This window comes from Ascidia mentula, chromosome 1, assembly GCF_947561715.1.
Source record: "Ascidia mentula chromosome 1, kaAscMent1.1, whole genome shotgun sequence".
Classification (NCBI taxonomy): Eukaryota; Metazoa; Chordata; class Ascidiacea; order Phlebobranchia; family Ascidiidae; genus Ascidia; species Ascidia mentula.
The window spans coordinates 12,221,077-12,238,679 of NC_138566.1; the positions used below are offsets into that span (position 1 = coordinate 12,221,077).

Consider the following 17,603-nt stretch of genomic DNA (forward strand, 5'->3'; position numbering starts at 1 on the left):
TTACAACGTTTTTCACCATTTTTTAGTATCGTAATTATCTTGATTTTAAAACGTCGAGAAATGTTTAATATTCGTTTGTGTATTCTCAACTTCTGTACGCCATTAATGCTTGGGGGTGGAGAATCAAACCTCTCATTAAAATACTAAACACTATTCATAATAACATACTCCTTGCTTGAAAGAGGATTAGATTTCATAAAAATAAGATACATTATACTCGTACTGACCAAAGTAATGCACGATTTCCATACTAATACTCTACAAACCACTGACAACACCTTATTTGCGACAGTGCATGATTATTTCACAAGAAATGCATCAAGAAAAAACTTATTTCACCCAAGGGTAAGCACCACCCGCGGTTTTGCATGTGCTAAAATTAATGGGCCTAAAATTACGTTTAATAGAAAACTGTGCTTACATTTTACATCCCATCATATTAATACCATACGCAGTTTCCAGTTTCCTCGTCGTATAGTGCGTTTCCATTGTTCTATTTATTATTTGCGTGTTTTATATCTGTGAATTTTGTCAACACCTCTGTGTTTAATACGCCTACATGAACAATATAATGGCGCAGGATCCGTTTCTTGGAACCGTTTGTTTCCGAACTGATGATTTTCTGTCCCTGGTATGAAATTTACTTTTGCAATCTTAGAAAAAAAGTTATACTGGTGCGGTAATTTGCAGTAAAAAACTGCATTTTTACACACACAACTCAAAATTAACGTGTAGGCTAATTGAAATAACATTTAAAATTTCGTATTTGAAGAAAATAGTGGAGAATCATGAGAAACAAAATAAGTTTCGAGATACTTTCACACACTACGCAAATGCAACCTTTTTCTAATTTTTACTCACTATTAGTTGCTCAAATACAATGCCCTAATATTTTTATTAGAGCACACTTAAATACATTTTACAACTACAAACCTAATACTCGGCAAAAAGGATATAGATGGCTGCAAAGTGTCCTGTACATGGAATTTATTCGCATTCGACCTTTGCACAAATACAATTTTATGTAGACATGCGATAAGTACAGAGATCAAATCGAAAAAAGGGAAAAGGAAATGTTACAAAATAGTTCAACTAACTTTATTCTTTCCAGCGAAATTTTACATAGACAATGCGAAACATCAGCACAAATCGTCATAAAGCACTTGTGTCATGCCGCAGGTTTGAGTTATCGTGAGTTTTACGTTCAGCGATTATTGATACGTCATTCTTTTTGAAAAGCATCTTTCCATTGCTTGCTGTGGAACTTTTCGGACGCACTGCTTGCTTTGTCTTTGACAAACTCGATTCTACCGCCGTTTGTGGTCTTTGATTTAAAGTTATTGTCTGGCTTTCATGTTGCTTGATGGTAGAAACATTACGAAATAAGAATGCGCGTTCTTGTGTTTTTGCCGAGTCCAGGGAAGAAATGTTACTGTTACTGTTATTTGCATTGACAGGCGAAAGAGAAGGAGTCTTTCCTACGCTGCCAGTATTTGTAGACGTTGTATCAGACCTTGCCGGCAAATATGAATTGGACCTAATTTCGGTTTGTTTTTGATCGTTTGGTAATGAAAAAAATCTTTTGTTTTTTTCGCTTGTAATGCTTCCGCCTTTAGGTTGCAGAGTCGATCCTGTCACTCCCACAGCGTTGTATTGTTCGTTGTTTTCAATGGATTTGTTTTGTTGTACATGTACTTCTTTTTTATCTAAAATGAATAGAAAAAAAAGACAATAATTCAACGTTATATAAAAATACTTTTTTTACAACTTGCCATTGTGCTTTTCCAACTTTAACTCGCCCAAAATATTTTGCTCAGCTGAAGAATTTGTTTTTAAATGCTGACGTGAGGCCAACTGAGATTCGCCACTTTCGATATTTACTGCCAGCTCTATGGAGTGTTGGCGATAGGTAGCATTTTGGCTGGCATCGAGCTTAGTCTCTCCATGTACATCCATTTCTGTTTGTTGTCTGGTTATTCCCTTCATGCCGTTTACTTTAATCATTTCATCAACTGCACATATATTCATGGGCGATTCTGTGGCGGGTGTTTCATGTAGTTTGTCTAAATCTGCTTCAATACCTTCTTTCCGCTTTTTGCTTGAAAAAGCTTTCCACGCATCCTGTTCGACATAACAATGTATTCTAAATGCAACGCTACCAAAGAAAGGTGTTTCAATACCTGAATAACTTTAGCTGCCCGAATTTGCTGCCTTAAGACTAAGGTCGTGGTATCCGCCTTGAGAGTTTTACGGTTGGGAAAAGATTTCAGAAGCCGTTCCTCCGCTTCAAGTCTCATTTCCTCCGATATTTCAACTTCTCCCAGTATTCTCTTTACCAACGCAAATAACACATCCAAACAATGTACTTTATCTCCATAAAGAACAGGTAGGTCCAAAGCACCAATTTTTACCTACACAAAATTAGAAACGAAATATACTATCGTGATTAAACCGAAACTAGCAAAGTAGCTAGCAAATAAACAAAAACAACAATAGATACCAAGTTTGGCTTCGGTAGTTGAAAAGGTGGATGCAAATCATGAAGAAGGTTTGAAAGTTCTGTAAGCGTTACAAACTGCGTTGCTTTTGGGTCATATCTTCCCCAAACCATATAGAAGGTTTCAAAATCTCCTTGGGAAACTCCACATTCATCTTGTTGAAATATTTCATCAAAATTCTCCAAAATGATTGCAATGTACATGTTTACAATCACTAAACATAAGTTTGCATTAAAAGTAATTATGAAAGAAACTGTACATACCGACAAATTTGTCGTTATATGCTATTTTCTGATCAGTAACGTATAGTTTTCATACCAAGAAACACAACAAAAATGAAAACGACGAAGTAGATGACAGCGCCAACAGGGTCACCGCAATCTGATATTGTCGCATCCGGATTGCAGTTCCTGACATTCATTAATGGTTCAAGTACATCGTTCCAACCAGCGGAAGTTACAAGTCGAAAAAGAACCATCAGTGCGTTGCCGAATGTTTGAAAATTGACTTGGTCATTAAGTGCACCACCTAGCTTAACATGCATAAACATTGTCATTCCTGCAAAAAGTGTGCATATTTTGTTATGGATGTTGTTCATACATTCTAGCTTCAATTTCTACCTTACCTAGTATAGCAAAAATAACCATAAAAACACTTAGCAGCACTGCAATATTGAACAGTGCCGGGATAGATATCATCAGTGTCAGAATGAGCCTGCGAATACCCCTGGCAGCTCGAACGACTCGCAAGACACGAAATACACGAAACACTCGCACAACTCGCAGCAAGGTTGGTGACACGATCAAGGCGATGAGGTTTTCCAAAATAAATCCTAAAGTTAAATACTAGGAGGTCACTTTTCAAAGCTATCATGTTTTGACAACGTCAAATTAATACGTAAATCTTGATTTTATTTTGTCACTTTGAGACAAACCTAAAAAACATTTATCATGTGAGATTTTTATTAGCTAAAACAACGTATGGTTTTGCCTGGTAAGCTGAACAAAAAATGTACTCGAGAAAACATGCATTTTGAGGCGCAAGAATCTACTGGTCATTATCTTAGTGTCACGCAAGAGATGTTTTTTACATTTTATTTTTCCTGTGACGGAATTATGGAAAACTTGCATCTTAAAGTGTCGCTTGGTCGCCTTTTACGTATCATCTAGTCTTTTACAAAAGATACCCACCTGTGATAGACACGACAACCACAAGGAAGTCGAACACGTTGAAGACGTCTCGGAAGTAGTAGTAGCGCATGCCGGTTAGTTTCAAAGCAGCTTCCAATGCAAAAAGTGACGTGAAAGTGATGTCACAAATGCGCAATGAATCTCTCCATAAATCACTCATTTGATAATGTTCCATGCTTAATGTTACCATGTTCAGTACAATGAGCATAAATACGCTCAACTCAAAACGGCTGTTGGTGACCAAGTAAAAGATTCGCAATTGAACACCGTTCTGAACAAAATTAATTAAGTTTTGATTATAGAAAGATAAATTTTGGGAAAAGATACCGTCGGTGGAGGTATAGTTTTTTTCGGTTTTCTGTTTAGCATTGTGCGCATAGTTTTGTAAAACTGCTTCTGAGAATCCGTAAGAAGGGTTTCCACAGCAGAAGAAGACTCAGTCTAGAAGATTCACAGAAGCTAAAGTCACAGGTATATAACAACAAGTGCTTGTAAACAAGATTTAAAATTACCTCTTTGCTAAGTGTATTGAAACTCTCAATGATAACTCCAACGATGAGATTTAATATGAAAAATGACCCGATTAAAACAAAGACCACGTAAAATATCGTGTTGTATTGTGAAGCATCGCGCACTGGCTGGATGTCTTCACCGGTAACATCAGCCGAATCTGCCATTATTTCGATCCAGCCCTCAAATGTTGCCTGAAATGCAAATTAAGGATGAGTACAGCAAGTGACCAAGCTTTCTCAGTTGCCTAAAATACCACTTGGAACAAGGCCACCATTGCATTTCCAACATTGTCAAAATTTATGTTTCTGTTAACCCAGCTGTAGTTGCCAGGACTTGAAAGACACGTGGTTTTATTCACAACGTTCAGGTCGTGCACCATGTTGTCACCGGCATCAACGCACCTGAAAGATTTGTGAAAATATCTGTATACAAACGCAACAAACAATTGCCGAAAAGCAAAAGTCAGCTACATACCTGTAAAATTGACCTTTAAAAAATTGAACCCCAATTATTCCAAAAACAAACCAAATAAGCAGGCACACACATAGGACGTTTGCAATTGACGGAATACAGTGTATTAACGCGTTTACCACAACCTGCGAAAAGGAGTCTTGCTTTTTAAATACAAAATCATTTTTAAAAAACTCTTCACCTTCATTCCTTGCCAACGTGATACAGCTCGAAGTGGTCGGAATGCTCTCAGTGCTCTTAACACACGAAACTGTGCGGCTTGAGCTTTAAGCAATATGCCTGCCCAGGATGCCTGAGGTACAAAGGACCAAGAAAGCAGTTATGATAAATTCAGCAACGATCAGGTCCGAGTTATACATCACAAATAATAGTAACTCACTCTTATGACCATAAAACAAGTTTTCGTTGGCAATAACAGGCTATGTTTGACTTATTTGCAAAAAATAAGATGGAGGGGATTGATATTATTGATTTTTAGTGCCTCTACAGTCTTATAAATGATTTCGCACCTCACACGTTTCTTCCCCGTGTACCAAAGAACACATGAACACGATCTACTGACCAAACACAGTACATTACAAGACATCGAGAAATAGGGTCATTTGGAGTTTTTATTTAGTACCGTGCACAGTTTTTTATAACGTGGCGATGAAAACTGGACTAATGTTTTGTGGAGCTTAAAAAATGTTCTTTGAGTTGTGGAATAGCATTTTCAAAACCAAAAAGGCCCAAGACGGATTAGTCACGGTTTTTGTAAATTATCATTGACCATTCTCAATGCAAAGAAAAACTGGCAGCCCGTAGATTTATTTTCGCCCGCTCTCTCAGTTTCACTTATAGCTTTTTTTTTGTCTTTTCGATGTCGGAAATACTTGAGTACCGTCGCGTATTTAGCGCGTGCGCAATAGTACGTGTGAGCGGAGAAGTGAAAAAAACAGGCCTTTATTTGGACTACTTACTGCAACAATTGCACAATCCAAAATGCACCAAACAGTGGTAAAGTATCTTGTAAGTCCAATTCCTATCCATTTTAGTAACATTTCCATTGTAAACAGTGCTGTAAATACATACTCTAATTTTTGAAGTATGTCTTTTTTTACTTGGTCATCTTCTAAATAAACATCTTCCAAAGTCTGAAACGTATAAAGTATGTTATTATTTTTAATACAAATTATAGAAAAATAACAACTCAGCCTACCAAACAAACTGTACTTCCCAGAATAAGAAACAGTATAAACCACTCAAAGAAGGGATGTTCTACAAGTGCAAAGCATGCTTTTCTCAATGCGTGCCAGTATAAGAAAATCTGGCCTGTTGATGCATGTTGTATGCTGGGAAATCTACAACAATTATTACCGTCCAGTTTACACCACCAACAGAATTAAAATAACATAGTAAAAAAATCACACTTTTCACCTCTGCAGAAAAGGACTTGGTAAACACGGGGGTGGTTCATCATAATTTTCTTCTTCTTTTTCATCATTCGGGTCACCTCTATTTTCCGATTGCTCGCCAATTTCTCCGCGTGCTTCACGGCACAAACAAGAGTCAGGTGGATGATAACAAACTGTAGACTTAGTTTCGTCTTTGGGAGTCAAACATTCTATATGAGTTTGAGATGAAACGTTCATGTCAGAACTATATTGACGATTGTCACAAGGATTTTCTTGTCCAGCGTAAGTAAGTTCAATTTGTTCTTCGACATTTTCAGGAATAGTTTCTACTGCTGAAAGGGCTTTTCGGTTGTGTGACAAGTCTTCATGTGGTCTAAAACGAAAAGTAAGGTTTTTGTTTTTCGCTGCTCTATAACTCAAAGCAAGGAAAATGAACTACATCGTAAACAATCACGTAACACACACATCCGTAACATAACCCACATAAATTCCATAACATAAAAGTTGCATTGTTATGTTCATGAAAACATAGCTGGCTAGGTTTTGTTTAAATTACGTGTCAAAGTTAGAAACAACAAAAACACAAAAAAAATATTTAACTTTTCGCAGCTAGCAAATCGTGTAGAACAGTTGAAACAAAAGCGTGTATTGTCCCGTTTTTTTTGTTGAAGAAATAACATCGTATTTGGCAAAAGACCCATATTATTTTCTCTTTGCCAACGAAAACCCTATGCACCAGATTCCAAATTAATATAAACATATATGTGGTTGTTAATTTCGATTGTGTCGGACGAAGTCCCGAAATATCGTATATTTTAGACGGGAAAAGAATAACACATTAGACCTTTCAGACAAAAACTTTCTTGATTTTAATAGATCAAGAATGTGTCAAAAAGTTATCTCAACGAATTTCAGAAGAAGGATGCGACTATTGCTTACTGTTGGTGTTGTAACGTAATCGCATTGAAAACACTATTTATTACGCATACAAATATAGATCAGAGGGAAATCAAGTACGTGGTCCCACTACATTTATATATGGTAAAGGTGAAGGCACGTAATATTTCGCTTTCATCCACTTCAAACTTTGATATACGCAAGGCAACAACTTTTTGTTGCAAATCAGGGACCTGTTTTTCTCAGATGTTGGGACATAACTGGTTTATTGCTAGCGATAAGGTAAGAGCGGTTAAGATATAATTCCACTTTACTATTTTGAACTTTGAAACGTAAATGCCATGTTCCTGGATAATTACGCAATTACCAAGTACCTGAATGAAGTCACCTGGGCCGTGCGAAATTCGGTTTCTATTTTCTTTCAAAAAATTTTGCATACAGTGTGTCATTTTGATGAGGAAACGTGTATGGATTTGTACATTATTTAATAAAAAGTATTGCACTGACTTATCCATGCTCGTCTGCCTCCTAAGGGGATGTTTTCTGGTTGCGTTCTCCTTTTCAACAGAGAATTCACTTGATGTAGAAACGTCTTCGTCTTTATCTGGTTTTGTCTGCAACTGCTTATCATTGCGTTGCAAGCCAAGTATTTGTGACACGGAAACTGATTCCCTGCGACCACTTTTAGCGACATCAGGTTGTAGATTTGTAGAATTGTTTTGAGAATAACCTGAAATGCGGTAACGACAGTTGTATATTTCTTTAGAATCCAAAAAATTAATAATACTATACCTGTAACTTCGGATTCTACATTTATTTTGTCATTTATTTGTTGAATGCTTGCTACTGAAGAATTCCTCTTTTCTCCAATTTTTGATTCCTTTTGTATGACAAGTTATTAATGTATATGATCAGGCATAACTTTTTAAAGCGCATTGTTCAACACCTACCGGCGAAACAGAACTTTTGTGCGTCTTTTTTGCATTTAAGGTGTCGACACTGAACGAATCGAGAAGAATTGCCGTAAATAGGTTTAAAATCTAAAACATGGTGTTGAATTAAAATGGCGTATTTAGCTCATATAGAAATAATTACCATGAAGTTTGCAAAAAAGGTGATCGAAAGAAAAAGAACAATACACCGACCATCGCCATTGTTAATGTACAAACAGTCATACAAAGGTTCGATCCATTCACCGCACATAACTCTCCAAACCAATAAAAAAGAGTGATAAAAGTCACCAAAATGCCATCTTGGTATTTCGTTGTCCTCAAACAATGATGCACTTTCATTATACTTTTTACTGTACCACTGCTTTCCTGTAGGCATAGTGGACATTTTAAAATTTGATGTTTTTTTCAACAAACAAGTGTAAATCTTACCTATCACAGCAAAAATATACAGCACCAAGAATAGGACGATGGTGAGATAACTAACAGCACTAATGCTTTTCCAAATAATTGTCACCAGCTTGTTCATTGTGTTCCACATTCTTGCCAGCCGAAAAACTCTTAGCTTCAAAGACAAAAAAATCAAATATTACAAAGCTAATGATGCAAGTATCAGTGTTATATTCGCTTGTGTGTGCAGCAACTTTGTCACAAACAAATCATTCTAATGAATGGAGAATAAAAGTAAGATATGTGATAGTACGGATAAAACCACTGTGATGAAAACTTTGGCTGCGCAAATAATTAGGAATAGTACCATATCTAATCTACTTTGGTGCAAATAAGGTTTAATAGTTAGGTGTTACGGAACAATCAAAACAATTCTTACCAATCGTAACGTTCGAAGAACAGTCAAGCCAGTACCGGAGGAAACCGTGTCCAACAAAAATTCTATAATGCTTATCACCACAATAGTAAAATCAAAAACATTCCACAGGTTCTGCATGTAGGTAAAAGGGCTCATGGCAATAATCTTCAAAATAGCTTCAGCCAGAAAAACAAAAGTAAAGACCTAGCAAATAAATAAACAAAGATTTAAATAAAAGTTTGTCAACATGTGTTTGCATTCATACCTTGTTTCCTATATTTAGGGCATTTTCCAAATCTACTGAGATACCATGGTGGTCTATAGCCAAAAATACGGTGTTGATGAGGATACAAACTATTATAAAGACCTCAAAAACCTTGTGATCAACGACCTGCCAAATTTAACATTTTTTCATCAAATTCGCCGGCAAATGAATTAATCGTTTTTCACGTGACCCACTTACGCAAAAAAGTGTTTTTTGAAATTTCGTGAATTTCGGGTGACATTGCCAGCTGCAGAACGTTGACATGTACCATGACTTCATTGTTTGAAATCGCCTTTCCCACTTTCCCAAACTTCCATTTGCTAAGAAATGTATAGAAGTTTTCTAATATGTGCAAATGCTAAACAGTTTTGTTCAAAATCTTACACGACTCCGCACTTTCCACAGAAACATTTTTTCGGCTGTTAGAGAATGACTCCTGCTTGTTCCTGGGGGCTCCGTTTTTAGCAACAGACGTATTGTGGTGAGATTGTGATGAATTTGGTGTGTATATGTCAGGCCTGGTTGAGTCCATTGCATTAAAGGAATCGCTTTGAGAAGTTGCTTTCAAGCTATCAACCACGTCAAGCAAGGACGAAATCACGGGTGGAGAATTTTTTTCTGTCGGGCCAACAGCATTTGGGCGTTTTGTAATCTTATGTTCCTGAAGCTTTTTTCTTCGCAACTGCTTTCTTTTTGCCCTTTCCTTAGCAAGTGTACGCTCATGTTCTAAACCGGCCTGTTTTGAATTTTATAAACCAATAGTCAAAAACAATGAATCAAATAATTCATATCAGTTTCAAGCAAGCAGCACATAAAGTTTATACCTGTTTTTCGTGCTCTTTTTTGTAGGCTAATGTCACCACGGCAAGTAAAAGGTTTAGTAAATAAAATGGTCCAAGAAAAACAGACATCAGAAAAAACAATACATTCCAAGGGCCTTCGGCTCTAATTATCTGGGTATATATGATTTAGAACAGAAAACTACAAAAATAATGCTAAAAACTACCATGTTGTATACATTTTCCCAAAAATCCAATGTAAGGAGTTGAAGTGATGTCAACAAAGCGTATCCCATGTTATCAAAGTTGGTGTTGCCAAAATTGGGATTTTCTCCCACATCAGGCAGACAAACATAATCTTCCGGACAATACCTAAACAGACAGTTACGTAACATCGCTATTACATAAAACGTATCAATTTGTTACCCGCTGCCTGTTCCATTACCGCAAATAACTTTTTCTCCTTCTACAGGATTCCAATTGTCTGAAAAAAATAGTTCTTGTTGTGGTTTACCAATCGTAAAATATTTGCAAGAGTCTTGAGTTTTTCACCAACTTTAACGTATAAGCTTTTCGGCAATAACAAATGGCGATCATCAGTCCGTGACGCAGCGCATAAATTATTTAATGGGAATAAATTAAAGCGAGCGTGGAAGCCCTGCCCTTCAAGTGATATCAGCACTGTAATTGGCAGTGACCTACATTTTAGAGACCAGCGGAAATGAAGCAAACAACGACATTCCTAAGCAAACGGACTTATTTCAAAGACTGTACTACACATACTTGGATTTCTTGTATAGTTTGTGTCGCTGAGCAAATACTGTCCACTTAGATTTCCTAGTGGTGCAGGATACCGCACACAACGTCTTCGCAAAACTCCTTGATAAGCCTGTAGAGCGATTAGAGACACAACAATAAGAAGAAACCCCATAATAAGAAGAACTTCGGCAAGTGGCTTCATCGAGTGAAAGAGAGCATTTACTATTGTTTTCAGACCTGTAAAATATGGGTATTTAGATCACTTCATTTACATAAGATAACAGATAAGAAGCATACCAGGGACAATGGAGACTGATTTCAGAGCACGAAGCACACGAAAAGTGCGCAAACTAGAAACGCTTTCGGTTCCTGCTATACTTGCATATCTAATAAAAAACAAAACATGTTTCAATTAGTTTTGACAAAAAATAAACATCTGTTTAAAACACATACGCCACAACGAGAACTATCAAATCCAACCAATTCCAGAGATCTCGCAAATATGTAAATCGTTCCATGATAAAGCCTCTTGCAGTTACTTTTATCAACATTTCCAACGTGTAAAAGGCTGTAAAAAAGTACCTGCAATCAAGCAAACAATGTTTGTTTTGTACCGAGAACGTCGTCTAGCAATTTTTTACAGCATTTTTTGCTGTGTTTTGCCTTTGTTCTACTTACTCGGCATTTGGGATTTCATTGTCTAACCCGAGAAACACACAGTTCACAAGAATAGTTAGCATGATGATGGCATCGAACAATCTACGAAACAAAATTACGCAAAACTTTAAGAGTTGTCATGGAAGAAAATTAACTAACTCACGGATGTAATGTAATCGCTATTGCAAACCGACGAATCCATTGAAAGGGTGAAAAAATAAAACAAGAGTTTGCTGCGGAAAATCTGTAAACTTTGTTTTTACCGAAGCGCCGAGCAATGACACAAAAAGTCTGTGGAATAAACAAACACACTGATTTAAATTTGGAATATGGTTTCTGTATCACAAAGTTTTATCATACACAAAGTGATTCGAGACATTAACTATTTTTAATGTGGGTTATTGTAAAAAAATGGCGTGGTAAACGTTTTTCACCGCCGTTTATACTAACTTACAAAACATCTTACGAAACATTGTAATCTTACAAAACATCAAATTTTGAACAAAACGGAACCAATCATGTGACAATCATCAGTTTCTAAAGTGAGCCGAAGTGATGTCAAAAAAGCTGGTTCGGATTTCGTATGAAACGTAATCAGAGGTTTAGCGAAACGTAAGATGGCTATTGTTCATTATTGTGTTTCGGCCTTTGTAGAGCTTTGTTGTAGCAATATCACACAATCTTGTGTGTATACAGTCGATACAGACTTGACATGCGCGAGGCTTTTCTTTTTGGGTGATTGATTACTAACGCAGGTTACCAAAAACTGTTTTGTCATTTCCTTCGGTTTTATTTTTTATACGGCGTGCTTCCATGCGCTATAAATGTTCAGTTGTGATATGTGTGTTACCTCCTCGCCGCGTTCCTTGTAATAAGCGTCAACATCCTCCAAAGGTTGATTATACAGGCTCTTAGGAAATTTTCCGTAGTACTGGGGCAACTCTTGGCCGTCAGAAAGCGAGGCGTCTGGTTGTAAATCTTCGCAAGATAAGTCATCTATTTCAACGGGGGTGAATGATTCATCAACACCTACGTCAAAACCATGCCCAACTCAGTAAATTTCTTTTAGATATACAACAGGTTTCGCTTAAATGTTTTAACACTGACCCTTAAATATGGCTTGTTTGGCAGCAGAATTTTTTACTGCATTTTTGTTGCTCTTCAAATATACAGCTCGGCTTTGAAGCCCTTTTAAACTGTCTTTAGTAAAGAGCTTGTAATCTTCCGTCTCATCACCTATGTCGGGCTCCGGGGTCATCCTTACATAGCGAACAATCAGAATTCACTTTGTTATGTTTCCAAAATGATTACTTATCTGTTAAGGTCAGAAATATTGTGTTATACTCACTTTACGTTACAACGGCAATATTGTTTAGAATTGGTGTTTGCTTATCTCAATTTCTATATTGTGCTCATCTTCAAATATCGTGAGGTTAGTTCAATGTTACGATGTGCTTAGTTCAATGTTCCAATCGATAAATACAATAACACTAACATGACTATGTTGATGTCAATAATTTGAGCCCTTGAGAATTTTGTAAGTTTTACGAAGAGGGTCATGTGTTTGAATCTAACAAATATTTCATTCAGCTGCTTGGGCATGAAATAGCTTTGCATAATTTATAACTATTCTACAGGGGCTCTTTAGTGATTATCACGCTTGACTTGGGGAACTTGCCTGTTTGCTTTAATCCTTTTAAGAGTCGTTTTGTTACCACTTATTTTTTAGTTTAATGACCAACACCATCAACAAAACCAGTACAAATAAGTTGTGAGACCATACTGCCGCTGGCCCAGACACCTGGGATATTTTTGGAGACATATTGTTTGGCAATTAAAGAACCCGTGTTTTTAAATCGTTAGCTGCACTGTCTTAGCAGCCAAGGCATTGCAGTCAAGCAGGACCAAAGCCACTATTTTCTAGCGTTTTCATCCTGTTATAACGTTCTAGATTTAAACGTGACTCCTCGTCAACCATTCAGTGGCGTCAATTACCATAACTCATGTAGCATCTTTAATGCATTTACCTTGCTAGTTAATAGCTATTGTACAACTAACTGCATGTCCGCAGGCAACACAACAAATCGAGCAAGTTAGCATTTAGGATCTGAATAAAATCCTGCAAAATGTCACACAATTTTAGCTAACAGTGTATAACTACATTAGAGATAAAGTTCTTTTCAAAGAACTTTCCCTAAGTAAAAAATGTACACGCGCAAAAGCAGCTCGCACAAGTTCACTTCTGCTGAAATGTTCAACACACCAACTGAAACTGACATTTCTGTTTTATCTCATGTGGCATTAGGTATATCCATAGGAAATGTCAATCAGATTTGCACATTTCTGTGGCAATTCCTTTTCATTTCCCAGATGATGAGCTTGCGTATTACAGTAACGTTCCCCAAAGCAAATCCAAACCCACTGGTCAACTTTACAGTCGCATTTCAACAAATGAGTTTTCAAACAAGACAGAGTTTTCGAAAATTACCTTTTCCATTTGACCACAAACCCGTGTGGGTTGTAAGGTATGATACATACGCCCTTGTTTCAAACAGGACGCACGAAAGAGTAAACTGGCCGAGGAGCAAGACTACTGACATTCGAGATGTACATTTTTAACAATGGCTGAATTGTCTGCGCAATAATAGACGCTAAGCTTGTATACAACCTGTATTGAGCATTCGTTTTTGTCCCTCTTTGTTGAACAATGGTAATACTGCGTAATTATATCTCGACTTGCGTTCGTGTTCCTAACAACTAAAAACTGTACGAAAATTGCTAGTACTGCAGTAATCGAGCGTTATACTACAACTTACCACATAAAATTGTATCCGTAACTAATAACTATTCTAGCCATCACTTCCAGAGCATGTATCTCATTACTTTCAAACACATGCACTGGGGTTGAAAAACTAAATAGATATTGATTGAATGACATGATTGCTGCGATCTTGTTTGCGTTCTTCTGCAATCGATTAGTGTCCAATTAAACCGGTACAGCCTTGTGCGAAGAAAAAGGAAAAAGGAATGATTGATTGATTGATGCAACCTTCACGACGTCTGGCACTCAGGCGCTGAGTCCAAAGGAATGTTCAAATATAGTGCTGCGAAACACTTCGACTACCTTCGGATAAACAAAACAGCTTTGTCAGTGATTTACATGTATCATACATTGCACAAGTGGGCAGGGATTTACAATGGTACATCTCTCATAATCCGAAAGTACGATTCAATGTCACCGTCTATCTATAAGTCTCTGGTTGACTGACGTGTTGACATGTGTGTCGTTGGCTGCTCAAAGCCTATTTTATTGTAATGTTCAATTGTAATTCGTGGTACTGTAAACGTTTCAGAGTCCTTTCGACTCTCTGTGGCATGGAAAATTGAAGTTGTTTGTCCTGTTTACCGGTAAGAAAGTTACAAAGTATTTATAAATATTGTCAGGAACAGTGTACCCTCGGCAAGCAATGTTCCTCCCGTCCCCGAAATTGTTTCCAAGTGCGGTTTAAAAAGTTATAGACGAAATGTCTCTCTTCGAAATTGACCACATGTAAAGATGTAACATATCGTTGAAAATGTTCCAAATGGCTTTTGTCACGGATATAAACGTGTCATTCCTACTGACCTGCGGTGAAAGTTATTGACAAATAATAACATATTATAATATTTAATGTTAAAAAAGAGTTTATTGAAAATTTTTTAATGACAGACAATTAAGTATGCGGCGAAATTGAACGCGTTTAAGTTTTTTTGACTATAGTGTCTCTCCACTACGTTTATATGTGAATAAGCCCCAAATTGTTTGTCCATGTCTTACGTTTTTGTTCGAACAAACCTCATAGTGTTTTGCATTTCGTGGGTCGTTTTCCGGGTTTGCAAATGCGCGCAAAAGTAAATACAGTAAGTTGGATTGGAAACGCATGAGAGTTTTTCAATGTTCCTCAAGCTGTGTTCTGGACGATTTTCATAATTTTCTCCACACCAGAAAATCAAATTTTCCAACACGTTTTGGGACTGTCGTTCTTTGTCGCACTACAACCCAGAAAATCGAGCATGCACGGATTGTCTTCCCTCAGACAACCCACTCATGTATATACTCTGCGAATTTTCACGTTGATGCAATGCAATGACGACGCATCGATTTTTCTGTGAAAACCACAAAACAATTCGCACATGGCAAATTGCTAAACTACATACGGTAGGTTCAAGCTTTCACTAAATCACTAAATGTCAAAGGTTTTTATATATCTCGTTTAATCAGGTCATTGACAACCACGATTACCAAAACCAATTTCTTAAATTACATGAACATAAATGTTGCACCAATGGGAACAAAACATATCAGCTGTTGGGTCCAGAAGTTAATGGTTCCATAATGTACATTTCCAGTGTCGTCGAACAAAATCTATGAATATTCTGATGGCGACGTAACCTGTCGCCCTATATCAAAAGTAGGTGGTTCGATATCAGCGGCTCTTATCGGATGAATCAAGATTGATAGGAGTGAGAGTCCTCGAATTCAAAATGAGCTTGACCTCCACAAGCAGCATATGCTTTTTAATGTGTGTTAGATGCCATTCACGATTTCAGTACATTTGTCCAGAGATTCTCACAAAACACGCACCGTCCACACAAGATTTGTGCCATTGTCCCTGACAACGTGTTTGGTCCTTCCGCGTTGTCCAATAAACCCGAAAGCGTCAATATAAGAGTATGTAGAGAGCGAGTGCCCAGCAATCTCCAAACCTTCACGGCGCGAACACAAAACACACACGTGACGCTTCCGATCCTTCTTCAATTTTCTTTAATTTGTTGGCGGCAAAGGTATACGAACGTTTACTCACATTGCTTGTGCTTTGCAGAAAGGAAGTGGGGTCGGCCAGGAAAACACTTCGCCCAATATTCAATTCAAACTCCTGCCTTAAATTTTGATCCTTCTGATCGCGAGGGTGGCTGCCGTTAATTTGAATAATTTCAATCATCATCAAATCAGTTATGATGTTCTCAAACGGCGCGTCGCGACTTCCTTGTCCAAGTTTCCAAAGGAGTTGCGTAACAATTTAAATTTTAGTTTATCGGAAAAATGAAGACAAGCAACAATAGCAAATGGAGAAAAGTGCAGACAGTCTCTGGTGATGTTTAATGCGGAAAAAATATATTTCGCATAACAAGACACCTTCAGTGTCTGCAATTGCCACAGATGAAAATCAGAAACGTTAATTAACTTAACGCAAAAGAGTTTACCTTTTAACATTTGTACTTCACACACTGTTACAGAAGGCAAACAACAAGTTAAGCCACCCTTCTGCGAATAAAAATTGTAAACAGGAACAAATCGTCCAGATAGATTTCTAATTGGAGCGTCGCGCAAGTGCGGTAAATCTTTCTACGAAAAAGTTTGAGAACCACTGTGGTGTGGAAACTGTCTTTAAAGGTGCAAGCGGGGCCTTCCCAGCAACAAAAGCACAATGCACATTTCCTCGCTTTTCAACTGTTCGCAAATATGGGAACTGCTCCATACCCATTGGAAAACGCATCTGCAAATAGATGCAGTTTAGACTTCTTATCTGTTTGTCTGGAAGCTTAATCGACGATAGCGTGGAAGTTTAGAGGTCCATGCATTCCACCCCTTTTCTGCCTCCGGTGGAACTTCCTGATCTTTTTGCAATAGCTTTCGCGCATGCAGTATTACCGGTGCAATAAATTCTGAAGGATCATACAAGGAACAGACCATGAAAAGCATTCCTCTCCTCATTACAGGCTTCTTGACTTTGACATTAAATTCGAAAATGTCGGAGAATATTCTAGAGTTCGGGGAGTTTGTGTTTGCCAGGGATACTTTATCTTACGTGGACTGGAGATTTTCATATCTAAATGGCATTTACGACCCCACAGCCTTTCTTTCACAATATCGCGTATTACGTGATTGTCTGTTTACACGGTGACGATTTCCCACTTCTAACCATTGTAATCCTAAATTTCAGTCTATTTCGATTCTATTGTATTTGGTTTTAAATTCTATTCGATTCTTTTGAAAGCTCGATTCTATTTGATTGCATTCTATTCTAAACAATAATTCAGATTATTGCCACATATCGGCCTTGTGCACAGGACAATTTAGTGGCAACCAACCAGCAGGTCAGCCGACCATCATTGAGAATCATTGCGCCAGCATCAGCGAGATCGTGGCGTCCTCAACGAGAAATCGAACAAGCGATCAAAAAATCTGTTTAGGAAATCTGGGCCTTGCAAACGGTGATCGCTTGGCGACGAAATCTTACTTCTTGTTTGATCTGTAGAGACCTATAAATTACCTTGTACCGTTCGATGTCGTTGCGTAGTTTTTTGTGCCTTTGTGATTGACTTCGCTCCAAATTATAGGCCTTTTGTGAATCTAGGACTTGGGAATTTATAACCCCCGG

The 17,603-nt window shown here is 37.5% G+C and overlaps 1 protein-coding gene across 1 annotated transcript; it reads right to left on the minus strand.

The window, feature by feature from the left end:
• Positions 1–970: 970 nt before the first annotated feature.
• On the minus strand, positions 971–12,491 carry LOC145899124 (sodium channel protein 1 brain-like). The gene is made up of 34 exons (XM_082987845.1): positions 12,289–12,491; positions 12,032–12,210; positions 11,345–11,472; positions 11,203–11,283; positions 10,978–11,106; positions 10,822–10,910; positions 10,549–10,761; positions 10,192–10,249; positions 9,993–10,137; positions 9,811–9,939; positions 9,371–9,722; positions 9,185–9,306; positions 8,987–9,112; positions 8,743–8,925; positions 8,346–8,478; positions 8,059–8,282; positions 7,914–8,003; positions 7,756–7,843; positions 7,471–7,693; positions 6,089–6,439; positions 5,871–6,012; positions 5,632–5,805; positions 4,854–4,964; positions 4,676–4,797; positions 4,455–4,602; positions 4,201–4,392; positions 4,016–4,129; positions 3,689–3,959; positions 3,124–3,330; positions 2,817–3,056; positions 2,501–2,712; positions 2,181–2,411; positions 1,773–2,121; positions 971–1,706 (listed from the first exon to the last, which is right to left on the minus strand). Exons 1-34 carry the CDS (start codon positions 12,437–12,439, stop codon positions 1,153–1,155), a joined length of 6,261 nt encoding a protein of 2,086 aa, XP_082843971.1. The 5' UTR covers positions 12,440–12,491; the 3' UTR covers positions 971–1,152.
• Between the last annotated feature and the right edge of the window lie 5,112 nt (positions 12,492–17,603).

Bases quoted from the DNA above. Each gene is read 5' to 3' on its own strand.
- LOC145899124 (XM_082987845.1), bottom strand. From the start codon at position 12,439: ATGACCCCGGAGCCCGACATAGGTGATGAGACGGAAGATTACAAGCTC. The intron at 10,250-10,548 runs GTATGTGTAGTA...TATTTTTTTCAG, and splicing joins AAACTATACAAGAAATCCAA to ACAATTGGAATCCTGTAGAA. The intron at 2,412-2,500 runs GTATCTATTGTT...AATTTTGTGTAG, and splicing joins AACTACCGAAGCCAAACTTG to GTAAAAATTGGTGCTTTGGA.